General features: G+C 41.5%; 1 protein-coding gene across 5 annotated transcripts in view; it reads left to right on the forward strand.

Annotated features, from left to right (window-relative positions):
* DLG3 (discs large MAGUK scaffold protein 3) overlaps nt 1–17690 on the forward strand; it is a 482093-nt gene extending 464403 nt beyond the window's left edge. For all 5 annotated transcript variants that reach the window (XM_053699068.1, XM_053699069.1, XM_053699070.1 and 2 more), the window contains 2 exons: nt 12799–12890; nt 14685–17690. In XM_053699068.1, the coding sequence (XP_053555043.1) occupies nt 12799–12890; nt 14685–14791 (199 nt within the window). In that variant the 3' untranslated portion in view covers nt 14792–17690. The remainder of the gene's footprint in view (nt 1–12798; nt 12891–14684) is intronic.
* Nucleotides 17691–18215: the final 525 nt, after the last annotated feature.

The raw sequence follows: 18215 nt of genomic DNA on the forward strand, positions 1-18215 counted from the left end.
GTGTCGGAGGTGCTTCTCATAGCTGCGGTTCCGCTTTCTGTGTGAAGTGTTCTAAAAAAAACAGAAAGCGGATACAGAGTGGAGCAGTTCTAATTGAGTCAGCGGTGGTCAGCAGGACAGGTAGGCACCTCAGCAGGGCAGGCTGAGGTGTAGAGGCTGTCTGGGTTGTTATAAGACTTTTTTTGTCTCACATAAAAAAGATTATTGTTTGACATTTAAAGGGACAGTACCGTTTTTTGTGATGAAAGTCAAATTAAAGCATTTTATTTTTCATTTGGTTAATTCTTGGGTAAATATGGACCAAGAGGCCCTGCAGAATGTTACATGCACTTTGTTTTGATGCTAATGTGGATCCACCAATCCCTTTCTGTTCCTCATGTATTGAGAGAACATTGAATTACAGGGATAGGCTGTTTTGAATCTGAGCCATCATTGTCTAGAGAAGATGATGTTCAGGGGTCTCCTGCAAATGTTCAAGATATGCCACAGCTTTTTCCTCAAATGTCCCAATATTTGTCGTTCACACATGTAGTTCCCTGCGCTTCCTCACATGCTCCGGTTGGAGTTTCATTGCAAGACATCGCTACCCGTTATGTCTTCTGCGGTAACTGATGCATTGTCTTCCTTTCCCATGCTGCAGGGAAAGCGCAAGAGGAAATCTAAGGATTTTGGGAGTAAGGTGTCTGACTCAGTCGTTGCTGTCCAGAATGTTCCTTCCCAGAAATCTGAGGAGGAAGGTACTTCGGTGGCATCTGAGGGTGAAATCTCAAATTTAGACAGTGTAACTCCTCCTCCTGATGTGGTATAATTTAGCTTTAAGCTGGAGCACCTCAGTTTGTTACTTAAGGAGGTTTTGGCTACCTTGGACGACTCCGACACTACTGTCGTAGTCAATCCTAAGAAGTCTAGTTAACTTAACAAGTATTTTGATGTACCTTCCATGGTGGAGGTTTTTCCTGTACCAGATCGGGCTACAGAGATTATTGCTAGGGAATGGGAGAGACCAGGTATTCCTTTTTCTCCATGCCCTATTTTTAAGAAGATGTTTCCTATTGCTGACTCTATCAAGGAGTTTTGGCAGATGGTCCCCAAGGTAGAAGAGGCAATTTCCACTTTAGCTAAGAGAACCACTATTCCCATAGAGGATAGTTGTTCCTTTAAATATCCTATGGATAAGAAGTTGGAGGGGTTGCTCAAAAAGATGCATGTACACCAGGGTTTACAATGGCAACCCGCAGTGTGTATTGCTACCGTCACTAGTGCGGCGGCATACTGGTTTGATGTGTTGTGCAGGATAGGATCAAGGACCTTAAGTTGGCCAATTCCTTTATTACAGATGCTTCCCTTCAGGTTATCAAGCTGGGAGCAAAAATTTCTGTGTTTGCCGTACTGGCCTGCAGAGCCTTATGGTTGAAATCCTAGTCTATGGATGTGTCGTCCAAGTCTAAGCTTTTGGCGATTCCTTACAAGGGTAAGGCTGAAATTATTTCCGACATTACGGGAGAAAAGGGTAATTTCCTCCCTCAGGATAAGAGGAATAAGCAGAAGGGACTTCAGAGTAATTTCCATTCCTTTCGAAACTTCAAGGGTAAGCCTTCCTCTCCCTCTACAAAGCAGGAACAGTCCAAGCCTTCCTGGAGGTCCAACCAGTCTTGGAACAAGGGAAAGCAATCTAAGAAGCCCGCTACTGACTCAGTCAGCATAAAGGGTCTGCCCCCGATCCGGGACCGGATCTTGTGGGGGGGGGTGGGGGGCAGACTTTCCTTTGTTCAGACGTGGGTTCGGGATGTTTAGGATCCCTGGGCGGTGGACATAGTGTCCCAGGGATACAAACTAAAGTTCAAGACCTTTCCTCCCAGGGGCAGGTTTCTGCCCTCAAGATTATCTGTAGACCAGATAAAGAGAGGCGTTCTTACACTGTGTTTGAGACCTTTCCAACCTGGGGGTGATGATTCCTGTCCCAATGTAGGAACAGGGTCTGGGTTTTTACTCCAATCTGTTCGTGGTTCCCGAAAAAGAGTGAACTTTCAGACCAGTTCTAGACTTTAAAAGTCTAAACAAGTTCCTCAGAGTACCGTCCTTCAAGATGGAAACTCTTCATTCCATTCTTCCCTTGGTTCAAGAGGGTCAATTCATGACAACAGTAGATTTAAAGGATCCGTACCTGCATGTTCCCATACACAGGGACCATCACAAGTTTCTGAGGTTTGCATTTCTAGACAAACACTTCCATTCGGCCTTGCCACAGCTCCCAGAATTTTTTCAAAGGTTCTGGGATCCCTGTTGGCGGTGCTCCGGTTGAGGGGCATTGCGGTGGCACCTTAACTGGACGACATCCTGGTTCAGGCACCATCCTTACAACAAGTGAACTCCCACACGGAGATGTTGTTATCCTTCCTGCGCTCTCACGTATGGAAGGTGAATCTAGGAAAGAGTTCCTTAATTCCAGCTACAAGGGTAGTGTTCTTGGGAACCATAATAGATTCCCTTACAAGGGTAGTGTTCTTGGGACCCATAATAGATTCCCTATCGATGAAAATATTTTGGACAGAGGTCAGAAAATCAAAGATCTTCGACTCTTGTCTGGCCCTTCTGTCCTCTCCAAATCTGTCAGTGGCTCAATGTATGGAGGTAATCGGTCTGATGGTAGCTGCCATGGACATCATTCCATTTGCCTGTTCACACCTCAGACCTCTGCAGTTATACATGCAAACAGGTGTATAATATGTATTTTATGCAGTTATGCAGTTATGCATGCTAAGACAATGGAACGGGGATTATGCGGATCTGTCGCCGCGGTTACATCGATCAGGCGACAAGAGATTCTCTTCTTTGGTGGTTGTCTCAGGAACACCTCTCCCAGGGAGCCTGCTTCCGCAGACCCATCTGGGTCATTGTGACAACGGACGCCAGCCTGCTGGGATGGGGAGTGGTCTGGGGCTCTCTAAAGGCTCAGGGGACATGGACTCGGGAGGAGTCTGCTCTCCCCATAAACATTCTAGAGCTGAGGGCAATCTTCAATGCTGCCCGGTTCATCAGGTTCCAGTCGTGCAACATAACTTCAGTGGATTACATCAGCCATCAGGGAGGAACTCAGAGTTACTTGGCCATGATAGAGGTAGCCAAGATTATTCAGTGGGCGGAGACCCACAACTGCTGTCTATCTGCGATCCACATTCCAGGAGTGGACAATTCTGAACAGACAGACCTTTCACCCAGGGGAGTGGGAACTCCATCCGGAAGTGTTTTCCAGCTTGATTCTCAAATGGGCACACCCGGAACTGGATCTCATGGCATTTCGTCAGAATGCCAAGCTCCCAAGGTATGGGTCGAGGTCAAAGGATCCTCAGGTTATACTGATGCTCTGGCGGTCCCTTGGAATTCCAGTCTAGCATACCTATTTCCTCCGTTCACTCTCCTTCCTCGCGTCATTGCTCGAATCAAACAGGAGAGAGTGTCGGTGATCCTCATCGCACTGGCGTGGCCTCGCAGGATCTGGTATGCAGACCTAGTGGAGATGTCACCTCTTCCACCTTGAAGACTTCCATTGAGGAAGGACCTTCTACTTCAAGGGCCCTTCCTTCATCCAAATCTTGTTTCTCTGAAGCCGACTGCTTGGAGATTGAACGCTTAATTTTATCTAAGCGTGGTTTTTCTGAGTCTGTCATTGAGACCATGATTCAGGCTTGTAAGCCTGTGACTAGAAATATTTACCATAAGGTATGGCGTAAATATCTGCATTGGTGTGATTCCAGAGGCTACTCTTGGAGTAGAGTTAGGATTCCTAGAATTTTATCCTTTCTCCAGGAGGGTCTGGAGAAGGGTTTATCTGCAAGTACATTGAAGGGTCAAATATCTGCCTTGTCTATTTCTCTTGTTAAGTGTATCCAGTCCACGGATCATCCATTACTTGTGGGATATTCTCCTTCCCAACAGGAAGTTGCAAGAGGATCACCCACAGCAGAGCTGCTATATAGCTCCTCCCCTCACTGCTATATCCAGTCATTCTCTTGCAACTCTCAACAAAGATGGACGTAGTAAGAGGAAAGTGGTGTATTATAGTTAGTTTTTTAACTTCAATCAAAAGTTTGTTATTTTTAAATGGTACCGTAGTGTACTGTTTCATCTCAGGCAGCATTAGAAGAAGAATCTGCCTGTGATTTCTATGATCTTAGCAGAAGTAACTAAGATCCACTGCCGTTCTCACATATTCTGAGGAGTGAGGTAACTTCAGAGGGGGAATGGCGTGCAGGTCTTCCTGCAATAAGGTATGTGCAGTTAATATATTTATAGGGATGGAATTTGCTAGAAAAATGCTGCTGATACCGGATTAATGTAAGTTAAGCCTTAAATGCAGTGATAGCTACTGGTATCAGGCTTATTAACAGAGATACATACTCTTATAAAAGTGTAATATAAAACGTTTGCTGGCATGTTAATCGTTTTTATTTGTTTGGTGACAAAACTTATTGGGGCCTAGTTTTTTTTTCACATGGCTGGTTTGATTTTTGCCTAGAGACAGTTTCCTGAGGCTTTACACTGTTGCAATATGAGTGGGAAGGGCCTATTTTAGTGATTTTTTGTGCAGCTAAAAATACTGACAGACATTCAGCTTCCCTCTGCATGATACAGGACATCTCTGAAGGGCTCAAAAGGCTTCAAAGTCGTGTTTGAGGAGGGTAACAATCACAGTAGACTGTGGCAGTTGTTGTGACTTTGTTTAAAAAATGTTTTTGTCATTTATTATTCTGTTTTTGTTATTAAGGGGTTAATCATCCATTTGCAAGTGGGTGCAATGCTCTGCTGACTTGTTACATACACTGTAAAAATTTTGTTAGTGTAACTGCCTTTTTTCACTGTTATTTCAAATTTTGTCAAAATTTGTTTCTCTTAAAGGCACAGTAACGTTTTTTATATTGCTTGTTAACTTGCTTTAAAGTGTTTTCCAAGCTTGCTAGTCTCATTGCTAGTCTGTACAAACATGTCTGAAACAGAGGATACTTGTTCATTATGTTTAAAAGCCATGGTGGAGCCCCATAGGAGAATGTGTACTAAATGTATTGATTTCACCTTAAACAGTAAAGATCAGTCTTTATCTATAAAAGAATTGTCACCAGAGGGGTCTGTCGAGGGGGAAGTTATGCCGACTAACTCTCCCCACGTGTCGGACCCTTCGCCTCCCGCTCAAGGGACGCACGCTAATATGGCGCCAAGTACATCAGGGACGCCCATAGCGATTACTTTGCAGGACATGGCTGCAATCATGAATAATACCCTGTCAGAGGTATTATCCAGATTGCCTGAATACAGAGGCAAGTGCGATAGCTCTGGGGTTAGACGAGATACAGAGCGCGTAGATGCTGTAAGAGCCATGTCTGATACTGCGTCACAATATGCAGAACCTGAGGATGGAGAGCTTCAGTGTGTGGGTGACGTCTCTGAATCGGGGAGACCCGATTCAGAGATTTCTAATTTTAAATTTAAGCTTGAGAACCTCCGTGTATTGCTTGGGGAGGTATTAGCTGCTCTGAATGACTGTGACACAATTGCAGTGCCAGAGAAATTGTGTAGGCTGGATAAATACTATGCAGTGCCGGTGAGTACTGATGTTTTTCCAATACCTAAAAGGCTTACAGAAATTATTAGTAAGAAGTGGGATAGGCCCGGTTTGCCCTTTTCCCCACCTCCTATATTTAGAAAAATGTTTCCAATAGATGCCACTACACGGGACTTATGGCAGACTGTCCCTAAGGTGGAGGGAGCAGTTTCTACTTTAGCAAAGCGTACCACTATCCCGGTTGAGGACAGTTGTGCTTTTTCAGATCCAATGGATAAAAAATTAGAGGGTTACCTTAAGAAAATGTTTATTCAACAAGGTTTTATTTTACAGCCCCTTGCATGCATTGCGCCTGTCACTGCTGCGGCAGCATTCTGGTTTGAGGCCCTGGAAGAGGCCATCCATACAGCTCCATTGACTGAAATTGTTGACAAGCTTAGAACTCTTAAGCTAGCTAACTCATTTGTTTCTGATGCCATTGTTCATTTGACTAAACTAACGGCTAAGAATTCCGGATTCGCCATCCAGGAGCGTAGGGCGCTATGGCTCAAATCCTGGTCAGCTGATGTGACTTCAAAGTCTAAATTACTCAACATTCCTTTCAAGGGGCAGACCTTATTCGGGCCTGGTTTGAAAGAAATTATTGCTGACATTACTGGAGGTAAGGGTCAAACCCTTCCTCAGGACAGGGCCAAATCAAAGGCCAAACAGTCTAATTTTCGTGCCTTTCGAAATTTCAAGGCAGGTGCAGCATCATCTTCCTCTGCTTCACAACAAGAGGGAACTTTTGCTCAATCCAAGCAGGCCTGGAAACCTAACCAGTCCTGGAACAAGGGCAAGCAGGCCAGAAAGCCTGCTGCTGCCTCTAAGACAGCATGAAGGAGCGGCACCCTATCCGACAACGGATCTAGTAGGGGGCAGACTCTCTCTCTTCGCCCAGGCGTGGGCAAGAGATGTTCAGGATCCCTGGGCGTTGGAGATCATATCTCAGGGATATATTCTGGACTTCAAAGCTTCTCCTCCACAAGGGAGATTTCACCTTTCAAGATTATCTGCAAACCAGATAAAGAAAGAGGCATTCCTAAGCTGCGTACAAGATCTCCTTGTAATGGGAGTGATCCATCCAGTTCCGCGGACGGAACAAGGACAGGGTTTTTTTTCAAATCTGTTTGTGGTTCCCAAAAAAGAGGGAACCTTCAGACCAATTTTGGATTTAAAGATCCTAAACAAATTCCTCAGAGTTCCGTCATTATGATCCAAGAGGGTCAGTACATGACCACAGTGGACTTAAAGGATGCCTACCTTCACATTCCGATTCACAAGAATAATCATCAGTTCCTGAGGTTTGCCTTTCTAGACAGGCATTACCAGTTTGTAGCTCTTCCATTCGGGTTGGCTACAGCCCCAAGAATTTTTACAAAGGTTCTGGGCTCACTTATGGCGGTCCTAAGATCGCGAGGCATAGCAGTGGCTCCTTACCTGGACGATATCCTGATACAGGCGTCAAGCTTTCAAATTGCCAAATCTCATACAGAGATAGTTCTGGCATTCCTGAGGTCGCATGGGTGGAAAGTGAACGAAGAAAAGAGTTCTCTATCTCCTCTAACAAGGGTTTCCTTCTTAATAGATTCTGTAGAAATGAAAATTTACCTGACGGAGTCCAGGTTATCAAAACTTCTAAATTCCTGCCGTGTTCTTTATTCCACTCCTCGCCCTTCGGTGGCTCAGTGCATGGAAGTAATCGGCTTAATGGTAGCGGCAATGGACATAGTGCCATTCGCGCGCCTGCATCTCAGACCGCTGCAATTATGCATGCTCAGTCAGTGGAATGGGGATTACACAGATTTGTCCCCTCTACTAAATCTGGATCAGGAAACCAGAGATTCTCTTATCTGGTGGTTATCTCGGGCCCATCTGTCCAAGGGTATGACCTTTCGCAGACCAGATTGGACAATTGTAACAACAGATGCCAGCCTTCTAGGTTGGGGTGCAGTCTGGAACTCCCTGAAGGCTCAGGGTTCATGGACTCAGGAGGAGAAACTCCTCCCAATAAATATTCTGGAGTTAAGAGCAATATTCAATGCTCTTCTGGCTTGGCCTCAGCTAGCAACACTGAGGTTCATCAGATTTCAGTCGGACAACATCACGACTGTGGCTTACATCAACCATCAAGGGGGAACCAGGAGTTCCCTAGCGATGTCAGAAGTCTCCAAGATAATTCGCTGGGCAGAGACTCACTCTTGCCACCTGTCAGCGATCCATATCCCAGGTGTAGAGAACTGGCAGGCGGATTTTCTAAGTCGTCAGACTTTTCATCCAGGGGAATGAGAACTCTATCCGGCGGTGTTTGCTCAATTGGTTCTCCGTTGGGGCAAACCAGAATTGGATCTCATGGCGTCTCGCCAGAACGCCAAGCTTCCTTGTTACGGATCCAGGTCCAGGGACCCAGAAGCGGCACTGATAGATGCTCTAGCAGCGCCTTGGTTCTTCAACCTGGCTTATGTGTTTCCACCGTTTCCTCTGCTCCCTCGTCTGATTGCCAAAATCAAACAGGAAAGAGCATCAGTGATATTGATAGCGCTTGCGTGGCCACGCAGGACCTGGTATGCAGACCTAGTGGACATGTCATCCTTTCCACCATGGACTCTGCCTCTGAGACAAGACCTTCTAATACAAGGTCCTTTCAATCATCCGAATCTACTTTCTCTGAGACTGACTGCATGGAGATTGAACGCTTGATCCTATCAAAGCGTGGCTTCTCCGAGTCAGTAATTGATACCTTAATACAGGCACGAAAGCCTGTCACCAGGAAAATTTACCACAAGATATGGTGTAAATATCTTCATTGGTGTGAATCCAAGAATTACTCATGGAGTAGGGTTAGGATTCCTAGGATATTGTCCTTCCTCCAAGAGGGTTTGGACAAAGGATTATCAGCTAGTTCTTTAAAGGGACAGATTTCTGCTCTGTCTATTCTTTTACACAAGCGTCTGGCAGAAGTTCCAGACGTTCAGGCATTTTGTCAGGCTTTAGTTAGAATTAAGCCTGTGTTTAAACCTGTTGCTCCTCCATGGAGCTTAAACTTGGTTCTTAAAGTTCTTCAAGGGGTTCCGTTTGAACCCCTTCATTCTATTGATATCAAACTTCTTTCATGGAAAGTTCTTTTTCTGATGGCTATTTCCTCGGCTCGGAGTCTCGGAGTTATCTGCCTTACATTGTGATTCTCCTTATCTGATCTTTCATTCAGATAAAGTTGTTCTGCGTACAAAACCTGGGTTTTTACCTAAGGTGGTTTCTAACAAGAATATCAATCAAGAGATTGTTGTTCCATCATTATGTCCTAATCCTTCTTCAAAGAAGGAACGTCTTTTGCATAATCTAGACGAAGTCCGTGCCTTGAAGTTTTACTTACAGGCTACTAAAGATTTTTGCCAAACATCTAACCTGTTTGTTGTTTACTCTGGACAGAGGAGAGGTCAGAAGGACTCGGCAACCTCTCTTTCATTTTTGGCTTCGGAGTATAATCCGTTTAGCTTATGAGACTGCTGGACAGCAGCCTCCTGAAAGGATTACAGCTCTTTCTACTAAGAGCTGTGGCTTCCACCTGGGCCTTTAAAAATGAGGCCTCTGTTGAACAGATTTGCAAGGCTGCAACTTGGTCTTCCCTTCATACTTTTTCCAAATTTTACAAATTTGATACTTTTGCTTCTTCGGAGGCTGTTTTTGGGAGAGAGGTTCTACAGACAGTGGTTCCTTCCCTTTAAGTTCCTGCCTTGTCCCTCCCATCATCCGTGTACTTTAGCTTTGGTATTGGTATCCCACAAGTAATGGATGATCCGTGGACTGGATACACTTAACAAGAGAAAACATAATTTATGCTTACCTGATATATTTATTTCTCTTGTAGTGTATCCAGTCCACGGCCCGCCCTGTCCTTTTCAGGCAGGTCTAAATTTTAATTAAACTACAGTCACCACTGCACCCTATGGTTTCTCCTTTCTCGGCTTGTTTCGGTCGAATGACTGGATATGGCAGTGAGGGGAGGAGCTATATAGCAGCTCTGCTGTGGGTGATCCTCTTGCAACCTCCTGTTGGGAAGGAGAATATCCCACAAGTAATGGATGATCCGTGGACTGGATACACTACAAGAGAAATAAATGTATCAGGTAAGCATAAATTATGTTTTTGTTGAATAAACGTCTGGCGGATTTACCAGATGTGCAATCTTTTTGTCAGGCCTTGGTCAGAATCAGGTCTGTGTTCAAACCTGTTACCCCTCCCTGGAGTCTTAACCTTGTTCTTAAAGTTCTTCAACAGGCTCCATTTGAGCCTATGCATTCCTTAGATAGTTATCTTGGAAAGTTTTATTTCTTGTTGCAATTTCTTCTGCCCGCAGAGTCTCAGAACTCTCGGCGTTGCAGTGTTATTCCCCTTATCTTATTTTTCATTCCGATAAGGTAGTCCTGCGTACTAAGTTAGGGTTTCTTCCTACGGTGGTTTCGGATAGGAACATTAATCAAGAGATTGTTGTTCCTCCTTTGTGTCCTAACCCTTCTTCTTATAAGGAGCATCTGCTGCACAACCTAGATGTGGTGCGTGCATTGAAATATTATTTACAGGCGACTAAGGATTTTCGTCAGTCTTCAGCTCTGTCTGTTGGTTTTCTCTGGGAAGCGTAAGGGTCAGAAAGCTACGGCTTTATTTCTTTGTGGCTGAAGAGTATAATTCGCTTGGCCTATGAAACTGCTGGACAGCAGCCTCCTGAGAGAGTCACGGCTCATTCTACGAGGGCTGTTTCCTCTTCCTGGGCATTAAAAAATTAAGCTTCTGGGGAAAAGATTTGCAAGGCTGCAACTTGGTCCTCTCTACACACTTTTTCCAAGTTCTATAAATTTGATACTTTTGCCTCGGCTGAGGCTTCCTTTGGGAGAAAGGTTCTTCAAGTAGTGTGGTGCTTTCTGTTTAGGTTCCCTGTCTTGTCCCTCCCTTATCATTTGTGTCCTCTAATTGGGTATTGATTCCCAATAGTAATTAGATGATCCATGGACTCACTGTGTCATTAGAAGATCCATGGACTCACTGTGTCATTAGAAAGAAAACAATTTTATGCTTACCCAATTAATTTATTTCTTGACACTGTGAGTCCACGGCCCGCCATGTTTTTTTAAGGCAGATTTTTGTCATATTATAAACCTCAGACACCTCTGCACCTTGTTGCTTCCTTTCTCTCCTTTTACTTTGGTCGAATGACTGGGGTTGGAGGGAAGGCAGGTGATATTTAACAGCTTTGCTGTGGTGCTCTTTGCCTCCTCCTGCTGGCCAGGAGTGATATTCCTAATAGTAATTAGATGATCGGTGGACTTACCGTGTCAAGAAATAAATACATTTATCAGGTAAGCATACATTTTAGTTTTCCCCTATATTTAAATAAAATAATCCACATACTGAGTGTTATAAATATAAACTTCAGACTAAAACTTTACAACTTTTTAAGCAGCAGAACAATTTTTTATAATTAAGCAAAACAAAACCACAAACTGTTTGAAAAGAGGTAGAACTAGTAAGAGATAAACTACCACTGTTTATAACATTGTTATTCACACTTTCAGAAACTTTGCATTGAAATGCAAAAATGTCAACATGTCCACATGCTCCTGGCTGAGGCTGGCTCTCTTTTTGCAAGCTATTTTGTCTGGAGCAGAGAAGAGGTGCTCAGATGGTGTTGAGGTGCCTGAGATGCACAAGTAGGGTTTTGCCAACTTTACCAAGGTGAAATATTTATCTTTGTTAGCTCTCCGCCAATGGAAGGGGCCTCTTAACAAAGTAAGCCTGGACTCATTCTGACATAAAAATATCTTGAATAACTGTATGCAATGGTAAACAACCAGCTATAATGTTAGGGGAGAAAATATCTAGTCCACTCTTAAAATAAGATATATACTTACAGAGGTTGAATTTGGTACTATTCCAATTAAAAATATAAAAAAACAAAAAAGGCAAAAGGTCTAAAGACTATATATCAGTAACAGGAAACAGACTTTCACATTTATCTATAGAGTACATATAATCAGCCAAATGCAAGCGATCCACTAATAATTGTGCAAACAGATAATAGTGACATTAATTCATATAAAAAATCCCATCAATCTAGGGCTAGGTGTAAATAACAAGCTCAGCACTATATTATGCAAAGTATAGTCCCAAACCACCTGATTTAATATAAATAATCCAAATTATGATTCCAATTATTTCTGGGTTGCCCATAAGCCAGGAGTAGTTGTAAACTTAAAAAGAAACGTATAGTGTCCTGAAAAAGTGAAAAGTAAACATCTGTAGACGTCCTTTAGTCCTAAGGGCATAACCATAAAACACATTATTATGTGCATAAGCTCAGTGGAGTAAAGCAGCTGGTTCTGTGCACAGACCAACTAATTGCAAACCAACTAATCGATTATGAGATTCGTTGACAACTATTTTCATAATCGATTATTATCGATTATGCCGATTAGTTGTTGCAGCTCTATATTGTTTTCCCAAAAGTAATGAATGCAGTTGTGGACCCTTTCCATTTATGAAGAAAAACTTCAATTATGCTTACCTGATCATTTTCTTTTCTTCAGATGGAAATAGTCCACAGCTCCCCACCCGTATTTTTTCTGTGGGGCGTCTTAATTTTTTATTCTTCTGGCACCTTTTCACCCTGGTATTTCTTCTACTGTTCCTTGTTCCTTGGCAGAATGACTGGGGGATCAGGGAAGTGGGGGAGGTATTTAAGCCTTTACCTGGGGTGTCTTTGCCTCCTCCTGGTGGCCAGGTTCTTATTTCCCAAAAGTAATGAATGCAGCTGTGGACTCTTTCCATCTGAAGAAAAGAAAATTATCAGGTAAGCATAATTTAAGTTTTTACTACCAGAAACTAAGGATACACCTGGGACCTCAGGTGACTGTTATAACCCTGCATTTAGATTTTGTCTTCATCCCTCAAGTAAAAAGAAATTGGGTGACCATTATGTGCGCATATGTTTTGAGAGCTCTCATGTTAGGCTTTTGTCTGTCCTTAACCTTAAGTAGCCTAAATAACTGTGTCTCTGCTGATTGGTTTTTCTGAGTATGATAAAATATACTGTTTTTTCAAGCTATGGGAAGGTTATGTACATTGTATAAATAAAATATTAAACCCAGTCTGCCACGTGGAGTTGTACTGTTTGTATTGGTGACAGATGCTACTTTGTTCATATGCAGGGAGATGAACCGGAGGCAGACGTTCGAACAAGCTCATAAGATGTTTGACAAAGCCACCAAGCTGGAGCAAGAATTTGGGGAGTTTTTTACAGGTGAGAGACGGTGAAAAATATCGGAAGTGCACTAAATGTTTGTAATGCAGAGAACTACAGTTGCAAAAAAAAAATAATGCTCTAGTTTTGTGTTCTTTCTGTACTTTAAACTCTTGTACACAAGAAACCCCCAAGATTTACAGCAAATCAGTGTTTAGGGAAAAGCATCATTTATCATTACAAATAAAGACAAACCATTATTTGTGTAAATTGGTCTGATATAAATAAGAGGCAGCATCCCAAGCTTAGACCACGTTTCAATTATATTTTGATAACCAAAGCAAAACATAAAAAAACTTATATTACGAACGATGCAAAGCATTACACAGAGTATTTTTTATCTTGCTCTGTTATATGCAATAGGGCTGTACGCCCGATCTTCAGTATGTGTAACACACATCTGTCTGGAAACTGCTCCAAAAGAAGTTGACTATTAAATACTGCAGAGTTGCATAAAAAGAGAATCCAGTAACACTTCTGGTCTGGATATTAAATTTACAAATTTCAAATTTACTGCCTTTTTACCTGCCCCTTTATCATGTGACTGCCATCAGCCAATTACAAAATCCATATAAAACTATAAACTCTTGCTTATGCAAGTTTAATTTTGACTTCAGTATTCCTTTAAATATTCTGGACAGGGCAATTATTTAGCAAGGTTAGAGAACTTTCTTGGATATTAAGACGTAGGCATTCGGTAGCTTCGTTAGCCATCGAATGCAGAAATAGGGATCAGCTTGTGGACTTTGTCGGTTTTCAGTGCCAGATTGATTCTGAAAGACCTTAGTGTGCTGATCTTTCACAAGCATAAATCCGGCCCCGAAAAAAGGCAAAGTCCACGAGCTGCCACCTACTTCTGCATTCAACAGCTCACGAAGCTGTAGAGTGCCCATGCCTACATATAAGTATGAGAGTAACAGCATCTAGCAAATATGAGAGGTGCCTCATGTGTGTATCAGTCACCAAATAGACAAATAAGATAGAAAATGTCAAACACAGGATACTCACATTTCCATAGAGCACCCTTATGTGCTAGTAGATGCAGGCTGGCAGTATAAAGGTGTGTCAGCTCACCTCCTCCTGACAGCTGCACGTAGTACAGGGACAGCTCAAACACACTCACAGTGATGAACCAAACAGTAGGCCCAACACATGTGCACCTGGCAATTAGGGCTTGTAAACACTGTTTTAGTTTAAAAACTGATTTATTAAAAATCATATAAAATTCAAACAATACAGTGTTAAAAGCTGCTGGGTATGCACAGTCTGTACCCCCAGATATGCAACGCGTTTCTCAGCAGTTATGCTGTTTCCTCAGGCATAACAAACCCTATACTGATGCACTTATTTAAATGCTATCCTATCCAATCAGATTCTGAGAGCACAGGTGTAATGAACATATCATCTAATCACTAACAGTCTTTAGCTGTAGTGTCAAACAGTCAGTTTCAAAACAGTTTTAGATCTAAAATATGTCTACATTATATAATACCATCAATCCCAACTGATTAATCCTTGTATATTGAACTGACAATATATGGGAGTTCAGTATATCCTGTGACTAGGGTTATTGTTGTGAATCATTATCTGTATATACTTTGTTTCACCTTGTATGTTTTATGTATTCTATCAGTAGGCGCCCCCTATAGAGCCATTTTTATAAGTATGAGAGTAGTTTATTTGTAAAGATATATATTTTATTTACTGGATTATCCGTTACGGACCATGTATACAGTATTACTTTGTGTGAATATCATTCAGTATGGGTAGCTTACCTCTGTTCTTACTTTGTAGCCATTGTTCAAGGAGAGTCGCTGGAAGAAATCTATAACAAGATAAAGCAGATAATTGAAGATCATTCTGGACATCACATCTGGGTGCCATCTCCTGAAAAACTCTAACACCTTCACTGACCAGGTCTTCGATATGTTCCCTCAGTGATCCTCCATGCTTCACTACTCCTGTTCCAGAGTCTGAGGGGGGACTCTGTGCATTTGCCAAACACAGGCATTTCTTTCCCCATAATTGGAGTCCCAAGAAATTTCTTGGCTGCTGACAAAGACAACTCTCTAAAGGTAGCTGACCCAATAGAGAAATTTTGAAGCAACAAGGGAATCCTGTCATCCTCCTGTTGTGGGACAAGAAGAGATATGAAATATGTTTTACAATGCAAAAAAAGGGAAGAGGGTAGAAGAGGCAATGTCTCCCAAGCCCAAAAACTATCTACTCCATTATTCAGACTCTTACCCCCCCTCGCTGGATTGGACAAAGGCATATTTATATACATATATATATATATATGATGTGTGTGTGTGTGTGTGTATGTGTATATATAATTTATATATGATTATATATATATATTATATATATATTTTGGCTGTGACGGGATATTGGTCCCTGCTATTCTATTGTTTGTAAGGATTTTTTAAGTTATCTTTTCCTGTGAAGGGCAGAGCCACAGACTCTGCTCTGGTACTGTATAGTCTGCCATCCATAAATGGAGTTGCTTAATATGGATGAAAAGTAAATCTGTGGTACATTGCTGCTGATACAGCTAGTCCCCATGGAAAAAGTGCAGAGCTGCTTGTCAAGTCACAAGTTAAGGAGTTGACTCTACATTTTATAACTTGATTAATCTAACTTTTGGCACTTCACAAGACTATTCAAAACTGATCCAATGTGCATTAAATTTAGAAACTAAGACTTTTACACAAAGCAGGTGGATCTTGAACAGACTGTAATTAAGCCAGATTTTCTTCTGTTCGTTGTGCTGACGGTTCTGTGAACCTAACTGATTTTGCTTTGCAGGAAGGGGCTTTTTAAACTGACAATTATCAAGCTTAAAGGACTTTAAAAGACAGGAGTCATATCTTGGAATGTTGCCCGTCTCCAGCGCTTCTAAGAGAACCTTGTGGTTTGACAAGCTGTGAGTCTAACATCTTCAATGCCTATAGCTCCCTCTGTTGCATTTCTAGCTCATTTTTTCACAGCCGTGTTACTAAGCTTTTTTTCACCATGCTTTTGTATGTTTTTGAGTTTCATCTTGGGATGTGCACATGTTCCTTAAAATGCAAAATGTGCATGTCACATCCTATCTGCTGTTATCAATGAACCTTTGTGTGTGAGGTGTGTCTGCCACTAGGCCTTGCTCTGACTCATCACAGTAAACAGCAGGTGAATACGGAAGAAGGGAGGAGGCAGCTGGATTGTGAGGTAGCAATCCCTTATTCAAGACTATTCTAGTGTGTCTGAGTCCTGTATGTGTGCATGAAGCTGTCCTTTAGTTCTAATATTTTATTTTATTATTTTTTTAATAGGCTACATTGAACCTGTCGTGTTGCCGTATGAGCATTCTTCATGGTAACTTCCATTTTAACTGAACGGGTATAAAATCCATTTCTTTTTACTTGCTAGTTTGTCTTTATTTTAGATCAACACTGACCATACACTTAAATACTTTTGGGCTTAGAAAAGGAATTTGTTTTGGGAGCAGTGCTGATTTGTGTGGTTTTGTTTTGTTTTTTGTTCTATTTGTCTGATTGTGTAACCCACTCCAGACCCCTTCTGAGTCTGATCTGTCACTGGAAAGTAAAAGCCTGTGATTTTTTCTTTTTTATATTTCCTTTCTACTTTTTGATCTATCTTATGCTGCTGCTTTGTAGAGGGTAAGATTGTAAGACTGACTTTCCTGACCTGAGATAAAAGGGCTTCAGCTAATTTGCACAGGAAATTTACAGACAGTTTAGGACTTCTCTAAGTAGATCTTCCTTAGAAAGTATAGTAGGTGCTGTGCAGAGTATTGGATCATTTTACACATGATGGTGAGTGCTGTTTAGCTCAGGTAATCCTTGTTTGATTCCCAAGTTTTTCCTCATTCTTTTGCAAGTTAAAATTCTAAAAATAACCTCATTCTCTTGGGATATGTTTGGGGCTTACTCACATTAGTGCTTATAAGTGAACAAATACTGACTTAAAATATAAATTCTCTATTTAAAGGCCACAAAAATATGTATGGGAATATGAGTGAAAAGAGCAGAATCCTTTATTTCATTTTCTTGGAGTGCACAGTTAAACATGTTAATTGTGTGCCCAGTTAAGCAGTTGGTGTAAGGTTTAGATGTTAATTTTATCTATATTTCAACACATGGGGCACACATTTTATAATACTCAGTGTGAAATTCCTAAAGCTCAGGGTTTTTTCCCCATGTTATTGGGAGTATGATCTCTTCCATGTGCCCAGTAAAGACACCGTGGGAAACACACTGTCATACGCTGTCCCTCTTTTCTGCTGTCCTCCAGTAAAGGAGATATTGGTGCGCTGTAAACCATCTAGTATCTTTGATGTGTCCTGCACTGTGAGATGGTAGAATTGTGGGTTGTTTATTTTAGGGCTATGTTATGTTTGCTAGCTAAAGATGATGCTGGATTAATCATTGTGTTAGTGGACTCGTGAGGGTGAAGATAATTCTACTGTCACTGTGGGAAGCTTACAAAGTTCTCCTTTCCTGTGGAAATCCATTATAAACTAATTGCTGCCATCTGCTCAAGGTCCAGTAGCTTCATTTAGCTGTGAAGAGCAAAGTAGGGAATTACGGTACAGAATTTATGGAACTCTAAAGCAGCTGGTGGGATTGCTAATAGTAATCCACAACCTTTTATATATATATATATCTCTATAGCCCTGCCTCCCCTCAGTTGTAATTTACATAAAGGCTAAAATTAAATGGAATCTGATTGTTTAAAGAAATGCTGGTAAACCCAGGAGGCACATATATTTTTTAATAAACTGACTTGCAAAAAGTTGTGACATGTTGTTGCTTTTTTTTTTTTTTATGGCTCTAGTTGGAAGATTTCTTGTAACTCAAGTGTGGGTGAATCAAGGTACCAAAGTAAATCACATATAGATTTATTACTAAAGTTCATATATTTAGCACTGGTGGGTATATAACCTTTGTGCTACATTTTGAAAAGCCTAGATACTTTTTTTATTTTTTTTACATTTACGTCCATTAACAAAATGTGCACAGTCTTTTTATATTTACACTTTTGAGTCACTAGCTTCTACTGAGCATATGCAAGAATTCACAGAATATACGTATATGCATTTGTGATTGGCTGATGGTTGTCACGTGATGCAGGGGGTAATGGAAATAGACATATATCTGACATTTGTCAGAAAAAAAAATCTACTCATTTGAAGTTCAGACTAAGTGCTATTGCATTGCCTTTTTATCATGCGTTTGTTGAATATGCAAATCTACTGTATTTACTGGTCCTTTAATGTAGCAATTCATGAGGAAGCTTACTGCTAGTCAGACATTTTTA

This window comes from Bombina bombina, chromosome 1 (genome assembly GCF_027579735.1).
Source record: "Bombina bombina isolate aBomBom1 chromosome 1, aBomBom1.pri, whole genome shotgun sequence".
Lineage (NCBI taxonomy): Eukaryota > Metazoa > Chordata > Amphibia > Anura > Bombinatoridae > Bombina > Bombina bombina.